We start from the raw sequence: 12,160 nt of genomic DNA, 5'->3' as shown, positions 1-12,160 counted from the left end.
TATTCCCCTCAAGGCTTAGAATTACCTCAGACGTAGCTAAAGTTTAGTCAATTTAGGAATAAAATCAATTTTATTGTATGAATATTCTTTATTTCTAAATAAAATCCCGAAAGGTCTTCTTTTTCTTTTCCTAAAAATATTTATAATTGCTACTCAAACAAAAAAATTGAAGGAAGTAGAAGAATTATGATTTCCTCTACTTCCAAAATTTTATGAAAAAGAAAAAAATAGTAATTTCGTCACTTCCTCCTTCATAGTTTTTAAAATAATAGATTTGATTTACTTCCTACTTCTGATACTTACTATCAATCAAACGGGCCATTAATACAAATCATAACTATATGTGAAATGATAACCTATTATGATTGAAGTAATGTTAAATGTATTGTACTTTTGATGCTTTTTTTCATTCAATTAGACTACCAAGGTGGACATTTCTTGTTCACATGCGTCCATGAATCTCATGATACCAGTTCATAAGGAAGGATTTCATATGTTTGAATTCACACGAGTTAATTTGAAAGGGGTTATTTTGGGCTTTTTAACAGTTCATCAAACGATGTTAAGAGGGTTTAGTTGAAAAAAATTGAAAATGTTTGGGGGATTGTCTAAAACACCCCAAATTTATTAAGTGGGACTAATTGACCTTTTTAAAGTTGAGGAGGGTTTTCTCAAAATTGGCCGAACTAAAAGGGGGTGTTTTGACATTTTCAAACATAAGGGGGATTAGCTAAAAAATCTACCTTTTAACTGATCTTTCTATTGGATCTATCTTGCAGAAAAGGGAATATATTAATTGCACTAAAATGACCTATTGTTTCCTTTTTATTTTTACTTATTAAACGACTCCATTAGCAAAGCGTTGCAGTTAAATGACCTATTGTATTTTTCATTAAAAAAATGCTTATGTCGTCATATATTTCTCATAAAGATGAAAATACCCACCTCCCCCATGCTATGAATGTATAAATGATGGGGTTATTAGTTTAGACAATAGTAGAAAATACCATAATTCCTCATCTTCTCCAAAATTACTATGCCTAAAGAGCTCTAGCGACTTAGAGATCTCAATTTGGATAGCACATTGACTCAATTCAAATTGGAGGAAGAGAAATTTGTGCAATTTGCCTTGAGTTTGGGACAAGGGTTTCCATCTCTAAGGTAAATTTCCTCTCCTCCCATGCTTCATGTTGGAGTTCAACATCTTAGGCTTTCCTTCATGTTTCATCGCATTGAATTGAAGACAATGCAAAAATTTTAGCTTTAGGTCTAATTTCCGGGAGGAAAATATATTACATGAGGGTAGTTGGTTGCAATATTAGGGGTAATAATGACCTCGGACCGTCACATGACCCATCACATGGAAGTATTCCTAGAATCATCTAACATAACATTCACGTTTTACACTTTAGATCATTTAGTTAAAAACTTTGCAAACTTTAAGTTATTTAAGTAGTAATTTTATAACGGCCCGTTTGGTTGCTGAAGAGGGCTTGGGAAAGCTCGTCAAAACTGACAAAAACTGTCAGTCTTGACAGGCTTTCTACCCGACAGTTTTAACAGGTTTTCTACCCATTTCAACTCCTCTTTTCAGCAACCAAACGGGCCCTAAGTGGAGTCAAAAATGGGAAACATTAGTTCATTTTAGTACCAATTTACCCAAAGGGAATATTTCAACAAACCTCGGCTAAGATCCAGCCAGCTTCTGCACTCTCTCAACCTCAGTCTGGGGTGTCAACAGTTGTTACCCTCCACCTTAAATAATTAAATTTATATCCTTAATCTCCGCACCTGAAACCGCGCTTCTTCTACTAATAAAACCAAAAAAACCCCACATTCGAAGAACCCACCCCCATTGTCTCTTTCAAACAACACGGTTTACCAAAAACCCTATATAAACTCATCAACTCCTCCTCCTCGATCCATCATCACCAACCCTTTCGTTCTCTGGATAGTGGCAGAGATCATCTGCCGTAGCTATCTGAGGACGTAAGATTTGCTCTGAACCACGTTAAATCTTTGTGTTTGCCGTTGTTGTCTGTTTCTTTGTTCCTAGCATGGGAACAAAGAAGAAGGGGATTTCAGCTGGAAACGCCTGGTCAGTGCTGAGAATGGCTCTTCTTTGGGCCAGAAAGAGCGCCGCGTTGAACAAGAAAAGGCTCAAATCCAAAGCAAAGTTCCGCTCCCAAAGGATGCATTTCTTAGAGCGCCAGTTTTCGATCGACGAGACCCCCATTTTCCACCTCAAGATGCATCGGCCTGCTTCGCTCCGTTGGATTTCCTGCGCGAACCCTTCGACTGTTGATTTCGACGATGATGGGAGGAATTACTTTAAATGGGATGAGAATGACGTTAGGGAAATAGAAGAGAAGTGCCGTGTTGTTGATGAAAGTGAGGAGTTGGTACGCAAAGTTGATGAGGAATACGAGAAGGAAGAAGAAGGGATCGATTCGAAGGCAGAGGACTTCATAGTGAAGTTTTATCAGCAGATGAAGATGCAGAGGCAGATTTCTTTTTTGCAGTATAATGAGATGCTTGAGAGAAGCGCATGAGTCGAAGTTTTTTTTTCCCCTCCCCATTTTCATGTATACGTTTTTTTTGCTTTTCATTCTTTTGAATTGCGGCGCCATTGATGTAAATTACACAGCTTTGATGAGTTCATTAGTCTTCTATCATGACATTTTTGGTGTGAAATGTGTTTAATTCTATGGTTTCGATCCTTCCTTTTGGAGTGGATCTCTCAATATAACACAATAATAACTCTACATTCTGCTTAGTTTATCTTCAAATGATATAATTTGATTGTTTGGTCAGTATATACTTTAGTAAACTTGTGATCGTGGGACATTAGGTGCTAATGATTATTTAAAATGGGATAATTATCGAAGTGAGACAATTGTTCGTTTCTAGAGATAAATATTCATAGGTGATCGCTTGTGTGTAGTCGTACGTCGCTTTTCTTTCGGTATTATTCTGGTTCTAGATTGTGTTATACACATGTGAATCTGATTATATATTGATCATAATACGTTTTTATATTTTGATTAAATATCATTTCTACCGGAATACGATTTGGCTGGACAACTCATACTTTTATTTCGCTCATGTCTTTATATATAATTAATATTCCCATGTCTTTACATATAGTATTAGGGCTTTTTTCCTTTTACTGTTGGAGAAGAAGCTGGCTGAGTTTGGTTCTCTCAACTCCATTCTGAGATGTCAACAGTTGTTAACATCCAATTTAAAAGCATACAAATTAGACCAACTCCTAATCCAATTTAAAAACATACAAATTAATTAGACCTCTTGAATATCATCATTAGAGAAGGAAGAAAAAGCTATTGTTGATTCTAAGGCAGAGGGTTTTATAGAGGTTTTATCAGCAGATGAAGATGAAGATGCAGAGGCAGATTTCTTTCTTGCACTGTTTTTTTTTTTTTTTAATTTCTTTTTTTGTTATCACACACACACACACGTGTATATATATATACACTTTCTATCATTATATATTTTGGATGTATTTGCGGCGTTCGTAGTGTGTTCTGGTGAAAGTCGTTGAAATTGCTAATTTATGTACCCAAGAAACACGCCAAGGGAGGCGGGGGGTGTCGAGTGATATTTCCAAACTTCTTGGGGGCACTTTGCGAAGTTTACCCAAATCAATCGCCGCTAGCCCCCAAGAAAAACCAAACCCTAAATAAAGCAAAATCCGAAACCAACAATCCCTCTCTCCCTCTCTCAAATCCCTCCCCCCCCTCCTCTCTCTCTCTCTCTCTCTCTCAAATCCCTCCCCCAATTCTCTCCATGGGCGGCGGCTACGCGCCGCCAGATGTCGTTCACCGGACCTCCTTCGGCCGCCACCACCGGCCCTACTAGTCGTTCCGGTCCCTCCCTCCTCCTGGCCCGGCGCCTTTTTCCACTTCGAGGCGGCGACCTCGACTTCAGCGCCACCGCCGGCGAGGTCGGCCGTTGGTCGTCGTCGTCTTCCGTTGTTTCGGTGGCTTCCGGCGGCTCCCGAGGCGAGGCCCGGAGGGTAGGCAGGAGCGCTGCGGGTCGGCGGTTGTCGCCCGTACAAGGTACCTCGGTTGGAGGGAAGTCAAGTACGACGGGCCAACGGGAGGCTGGGTAGGAGGTCTGCGAGTGGCTCAAAAACGAGGTGCCGCCTCTATCGCGCTACCTGAATTTGGAATTTGATTAATTGCGAGGGGGGGAGGAGATTCTAATGTAAATTGATTTGAGCGATGTAAATGTAATGTAATGGGTTTTGTATGACATTAATTAATTGCTGCCTCTTATTTCAAATAAGCCCCTAAGTTTCCCTTATGTTGGAATCTTTTAAAACTCAAAGCTTCACCCTGCGCATTTGAAGTCTCTCTCTCTCTCTCTCTCTCTCATTAAATATACATACATAAAATTTCTTTTTTCAATATTTTCTTCGTGGATTCGAAGTTTTTCGTGGATTCGAAAATCGTTCTTTGTGGATTCAGAGAACATCCTTGGTAGATTCTGAGGTTATCACTTCCACGCTGCGTTATATTCACGTCATGAATATACGTACGTACATGCATATGCATGCACACGCACCTGGTGAAATTTCATTTTGGAAACTTCTCGTCATTTATATGTTGCGTCTCTTCGGTCCAGATACATTTTCTTTGTTATTATGCTTTAATTTGGGTACAAGACGATAGATAGTCAGGGTATGAAATAACTATTTGATGATTTGGATTGCGGGTCACATTGCTGTGGAGAGCTTTGAAAATTGCCTGGCCCTCAACCATCTCTTTAATCATTTCGACCCGTTATAAATTCAAGATTTATGAGCTATATAAACCATGATATTTTGCTATTTTTTATTATTTTGACCCATTGTAAAATAATATTGCGGTGATAATTTTTTTTGATTTTGTGAGTTATAACTCATATTTTTTTATCATATATCTTTATTTATTTCGACCCGTTGTCAAATAATTTCGCGGATATAGAAATTTAAAATTTTATGAGCTCTAACCAATGGTTTTTGGCAATTTTAGTAATTGTTTCGACCGCTATCAAATAATTTTGCGGTAGTGAAAATTCATGATTTTATGACCCATTGCCCAATTTTTAACCATTTTCATATTTCTAGCGATTTAGTGGTTACGAGCCGTTTCCAAATAATTTCATGAAGACCAAAATTAACAATTTGATGAGCTATAACCCATAATTTTTGTCCATTTTAGTGGTTTCAACCTATATGCAAATAATTTTCTAGAGAAAAAATTCATGTTTTCATGAGCTATAACTCGTGATTTTGGACCAATTTTAGAGGTTTAGACCCCTTGGCAATTAATTTCCTTGAAGCTAAATTTCACAATTTCATGAGTTTTAACCACTATTTTTGGCCATTTCTAGCATTGGTAAATAAATTTTTGAATGTCAATATTCATGATTTCATGAGTTATAACCAATGATTTTTTGCCAATTTTAGTGGTATTGACCTGTAAGCAAATATTTTCTCAAAACCTAAAACTCACGATTTTGTAAGCTATAACTCACGATTTTATGAGTTATAACCTATGAGTTCAACAATTTTTATGGTTTTAACCTATAGCCAACTAATTTTCCGGGAGGCAAAAATTCACAATTTCATACCATAACTTTTGGCCACTTTAGTTGTTTTGACCTGTTGGCAAATAGCATCTCGGAAGCCAAAATTGATGATTTTATGAGCTATAACCTATGATTTTTGGTCATTTTTAGTGGTTTTAACCCGTTAGCAAATAATTACATATGCTATAATTCACAACTTCATGAGCTATAATCCATGATTATTTTTGCTACATGATATTTTTGCTATATTTATTTATTTCAACATGTAGGCAAATAAATTTCAGGAGGCAAAAATTTAGGATTTAATAAGCTATAACCTTTAATTTTTTTTGCCATTTTTAGTGGTTTCAATATGTATGCAAAAAATTGTTTGTAAGCGAAAACTCATGGCATGACAAGCTATAATCCATGATTTCTGGCCATTAAGTGGTTACGACCTGTTTCCAAATATTTTCAAGGGGACCAAAATATATAATTTGATGAGCTATAACTCATATTTTTTTTATCATTTTTAGTGGTTTCAACTTATGAGTAAATAATTTCCTAGAGGAAAAAAAATTCACGATTTCGTGAGCTATAACTAATAATTTTTTTTATCATTTTTAACGGTTCCAACCCTTGGCAATTAATTTATTTGAAACCAAAATTCATGATTTCATGAGCTATAACTCGTAAATTTTGACTATTTTTAGCGGTTTCGAACCGTTAGCAATTAATTTCCTTGAAGCCAAAATTCACGATTTCATGAATTATAACCACTATTTTTGGCCATTTCTAGCACTAGCAAATAATATTTTGAAGGTCAAAGTTCATGATTTCATGAATTACAACCACTATTTTTGGTCATTTCTAGCATTGGCAAATAATTTTCCGAATGCTAAAATTTATGATTTCATGGGCTATAACCAACAGTTATTTGCTAATTTTAGTGGCTTTGATCTATAAACAAATAATTTCTTAAAAACTAAAATTCACGATTCCATAAGCCATAACCTACGATTTCATGAGCTATAACCTATAAATTTTGACTATTTTTATGGTTCAACCTATAGGCAACTAATTTCTCAGAAGGCCAAAATTCACAGTTCCATGAGCTATAGCCCATGATTTTTGGCCGTTTTAGTGATTTTGGACCACTGACAAATAATCTATCGGAAGGCAAAATTCACCATTAAATGAGCTATAATCCATGATTTTGGTCATTTTAATTATTTTGATCTGTTCGCAAATAGTCTATCAGAAGCCAAAATTGACGACTTTATGGGCTCCCACGATTTTTAGCCAATTTTAGTGGTTTTAACCCATTAACAAATAATTATTTAGCCAATTTTAGTGGTTTTAACCCATTAGCAAATAATTACATGGGCTATAATTTATAATTTCATGAGCTATAATCCATGATTTTTTGGCTATTTTTAATGGTTTTCACATGCTAGCAAATACTTTTTGAGAGGCAAAGATTTACGATTTCATAAGTTATAGCCCATGATTTTTTGACAATTTTAGTGGTTTCGATGTGTAAGCAAATAATTTCCTTAAATTGAAAACTCATGACTTCATAAGCTATAAGCCATGATTTCTAGCGATCAAGTAGTTACAACCCGTTTCCAAATAATTTCATGAAATTAACAATTTGATGAACTATAACCCATAATTTTTGACCATTCTCAGTGGTTTCAACCTACGTGAAAATAATTCACTTGAGAAAAAATTCACGATTTCATGAGCTATAGCTCATAATTTTTGACACTTTTTAGCGGTTTTGACCACTTAGCAATTAATTTCCTTGAAGCAAAAATTCATGATTTCATGAGTTTTAACCACTATTTTTGGCCATTTCTAGCATTGACAAATAAATTTATGAATGTCAAAATTCATGATTTCATGAGCTATAATTAATGATTTTTTGCTCATTTTAGTGGTATTGACCTGTAAGCACATATTTTCTTAAAACCTAAAATTCACGAGTTCGTATTGTAACTCATGATTTCATGAGATAAAACCCATGAATTTTAATAATTTTTTATGGTTTCAACCTATAGGCAACTACCAGGATGCAAAAATTCATAATTTCATACCATAATTTTTAGCAATTTTTGTTGTTTTGACCTGCTGGCAAATAGTCTCTTGGAAGCCAAAACCCATTAGCAAACAATTACATGAGTTATAATTCACAATTTCATAAGCTATAATCCATGATCTTTTTGCTATATTTATTTGTTTCCACATGTAGGCAAATAAATTTTGGGAGGAAAAAATTTAAGATTTAATAAGCTATAACCTGTAATTTTTTGCCATTTTAGTGGTTTCAATCTACAGGCAAACAATTTCTTGAAAGCAAAAACTCATGGCATTATAAGTTATAAGCCAAGATTTCTGGCCATTAAGTGGTTATGATCTGTTTTCAAATATTTTCAAGGGAACCAAAATTTATAATTTGACGAACAATAACTCATAATTTTTAACCATTTCTAGTGGTTTCAACCTATGAGCAAATAATATCCTATTGGAAAAAATTCACGATTATGTGAGCTACAACTAATGATTTTTTTATCATTTTTAGCGGTTTCGACCCTTGGTGATTAATTTTCTTGAAACCAAAATTCATCAATTTAAGAGCTATAACTCACAATTTTTTTTTACTATTTTTAGTGGTTTCGTCCCGTTAGCAATTAATTTCCCCGAAACCAAAATTCACGATTTCATGAATTCTAACCAATATTTTTGGCCATTTTTAGCGCTAGCAAATAATTTTCTGGAGGTCAAAATTCACGATTTCATAAATTATAACCACTATTTTTTGACATTTCTAGCATTGGCAAATAATTTTTTGAATATCAAATTTCATGATTTCATGAGCTATAACCAACAGTTTTTTTACCAATTTTAGTTGCTTTGGTGTATAAACAAATAATTTCTTAAAAGCTAAAATTCACGATTACATAAGCCATAACCCACGATTTCATGAACTATAACCTATGAATTTTGACTATTTTTATGGTTCAACCTATAGGCAACTAATTTCCCAGAAGGCCAAAATTCACAATTTCATGAGCTATAACCTATGATTTTTGATCATTCTAGTGGTTTTGACTGCTAGCGAATAATCTATCGGAAGGTAAAATTCACCATTACATGAGCTATAACCCATGATTTTTGGCCATTTTAGTTATTTTGGTCTGTTAGCAAATAGTCTCTTAGAAGCCAAAATTGACGATTTAATGAGCTGTAACCCATGATTTTTGTTCATTTTTAGTGGGTTTAACCTGTTAGCAAACAATTACATGAGTTATAATTCACAATTTCACTAGCTATACTGCATGATTTTTTTGCTATATTTATTTGTTCCACATGTAGGCAAATAAATTTTGGGAGACAAAAATTTAGGATTTAATAAGCTATAACTTGTATTTTTGGTCATTTTTAGTAGTTTTGATCTGCAGGCAAACAATTTCCTAAAAGCAAAAAACTCATGGCATCATCAGCTATAAGCCATGATTTCTGGCCATTACGTGGTTATGACTTGTTTCCAAATATTTTTGAGGAGACCAAAATTTACAATTTGATGAGCTATAACTCATGATTTTTGACCATTTTTAGTGGCTTCAACCTATGATCAAATAATTTTCTAAAGGAAAAAAGTTATGATTTCATGAGCTACAACTAACGATTTTTAATCATTTTTAGTGGTTTCGACCCCTTGGTGATCAATTATATTGAAACTAAAATTCATGATTTTATGAGTTATAACAACTTTCTTTGGCCATTTATAGTATTGACAAATAATTTTCTGAATACCAAAATTCATGATTTCATGAGTTGTAACCAATGAATTTTTTTTTTCAATTTTAATGGTATTGACCTGTAACCAATTATTTTCTCAAAACCTAATATTCACGATTTCATGAGCTATAACCCAAGAATTTTGACCATTTTTATATTTTCAATCTATAGGCAGTTAATTTCCCCGAATGCCCAGATTCATAATTTCATGGCTACATCCCACAATTTTTGTCCATTTTAGTGGTTTTGACCCCTTGGCAAATAATCTACCAGAAGCCAATATTAACGATTTCATGAGCCATAACCCATGATTTTTTGGCTATTTTTGTGGTTTCAACCTATTGGTGAATAATTATATGAGCTATAATTTACAATTTCATGAGCTCTAATCCACAATTATTTGGCTATTTTAATAATTTCCGCATGTAGCCAAATAATTTTTAGGCGGCAAAAATTCACAATTTCATGAGCTAAAACCCATAATTTTTGACCAATTTTTATGGTTTAAATCCATGAGCAAATAATTTCGTAGAGGAAAAAATTTATTGATTTCACGAGTTATAACTCACAATTTTTTTACTATTTTTAGTGGTTTTGACTCGTTGGCAATTAATTTCCTTGAAGCCAAAATTCACGATTTTGTGAGTTATAATCACTATTTTTGGCCATTTCAAACGTTAGCAAATAGTTTTTATGAAGGTTAAAATTCATGATTCAATGAGCTATAACAAAAATGTTTTTGCTAATTTTAGTGGTTCTGATTTGCAAGCAAATAACTTATCAAAAGCTAAAATTCACGAGCTACAACCCATGAATTTTGACCATTTTTATTGTTTCAATGCAACTAATTTCCCGAAAGGCCACAATTAACATATTCATGAGCTATTACCCATTACTTTTTTTACAATTTTAGTGATTTTGACATGTTGGTAAATGATCCCTCGGATGCCAAAATTAACGATTTCATGAGCTATTACCCATGATTTTTGGCTATTTTTATTGATTTCAACCCGTTGGCAAATAATTACACGAGCTATAATTCACATTTTAATGAGCTATAATCTATGATTTTTGGCTATTTTTAATGGTTTTCACACGCAAGAAAAATAATTTCCGGGAGGTAAAAATTCACAATTACATGAGCTATAACCCACGATTTTGGCCATTTTTAGTGGTCTCGATCTGTAGGTAAATAATATTTTAAAAGCAAAAAACCTGTGACATCATAAACTGTACGCCATGATTTCTGACCATTAAGTGGTTACGACCCGTTTCCAAATCACGGAGACCGAAATTCATAATTTGATGAGCTATAGCCCATAATTTTTGTGGAGGAAAATATTCATGATTTCATGAGGCATAACACACAATTTTTGACCATTTTCGGAGGTTTTGACCTCTTGACAATTAATTTCCTAAAACCAAAATTCACGATTTCATGAGTTATAACCACTATTTTTAGCCATTTATAGCATTGGCAAATAATTTTTTGAAGGTCAAAATTCATGATTTCATGAGCTATAACTAACGATTTTTTGCCAATTTTAGTGGTACTGATCTGTAAGCAACTATTTTCTTAAAAGCTAAAAATTCACGATTTTATAAGCTGTAAACCACAATTTCATGAGCTATAATCCATGAATATTGGCTATTTTTATGGTTTCAACTTACATGCAACTAATATATCAAAAGGCCAAAATTTATAATCTCATGAGATATGACCAATGATTTTGGCCATTTTAGTTGTTTTGATGTGACGCCCCTGGTTTCACCGAGGCTGCAGTCCAAGGTAAACCCAGAGATGTCAAATATGTCATGCACCTAACACTGTGTAACAACACGTTTCACCATCACAGTAATATCTCTCTAGTGGAATCAAATAAAAACAGTGTAGGTACAAGCATACATAAGAAAGACAATCATACAATGAACATGATAAAGAAAAAAGACACCATAAATATCCAAAATCATGGTCCAACAGTAGTATTAACAAGTCTCAACTAAAGAAAAAGATATATATCTAATAATCTGAAATAAGAAGTAAATAAGCTCAAATGTAAGAATCAACTGAAAAGTACATAGGCTCTCAGCCTCCAAAATAAAATACAAGTCTAGAGATCATAACTAAACAACTGTGGAGCAAATCTACTACGGATAAACGACGGTGACTATGCTGAAAGTTCGTCAACCTGTGGCTCTTCGAAACACTGATCCGCTGCCTGAAAAGAAGGGAAAACAACAACGTCAGAGCGCTAGCAAGATTATCTTCATCCGCCCCCCAGGGGAAGGGCTACTAAGTATAATGAAGGCTCTACCTATAATATGCATAGTCTACCTAATTCATTTATCCCGTACTAACTGGAATTTATATTTAGAAATCCACAACACTAGACTGGTACGTCGAACGAAATAATCCAAATAAGGAAACCCTCATATATATACCATGTGTCTCAAGCTGTGGGTTTCTAAGTATAATATCCAAACTAAGAATAAATAATGAAGGAAAACAATACGTACCATTACAAACAATGTCATAAATGTCAACCAAACACCTCATACTACCCTTGGTAGATGAAAACGGATACCAATACACAATGTTGTGTAATCCACAATGTGCAGCACCTCAATAACGAACTATGTCAAAAATTCTGTAACCACTTGCGAATCAGGTTATCGACTATTTCATAAAACCATTATTCACTAAAATTCTACGACTCATTGTAGGCTGTCTAAAAATCACAATAGATAGCTTATTCAAACAAGCTCCGACAACGGAGGTCAC

The 12,160-nt window shown here is 34.1% G+C and overlaps 1 protein-coding gene across 1 annotated transcript; it reads left to right on the top strand.

Annotated features, from left to right (window-relative positions):
• On the top strand, positions 2,058 to 2,552 carry LOC109839896. The gene has a single exon (XM_020408347.1). The coding sequence runs from the start codon at positions 2,058 to 2,060 to the stop codon at positions 2,550 to 2,552; it is 495 nt and encodes a 164-aa protein (XP_020263936.1).

Source organism: Asparagus officinalis, chromosome 5 (assembly GCF_001876935.1).
Source record: "Asparagus officinalis chromosome 5, Aspof.V1, whole genome shotgun sequence".
Lineage (NCBI taxonomy): Eukaryota > Viridiplantae > Streptophyta > Magnoliopsida > Asparagales > Asparagaceae > Asparagus > Asparagus officinalis.
This window is presented reverse-complemented; position numbering and strand designations above follow the sequence as displayed.

Bases quoted from the DNA above. Each gene is read 5' to 3' on its own strand.
- LOC109839896 (XM_020408347.1), top strand. From the start codon at position 2,058: ATGGGAACAAAGAAGAAGGGGATTTCAGCTGGAAACGCCTGGTCAGTG.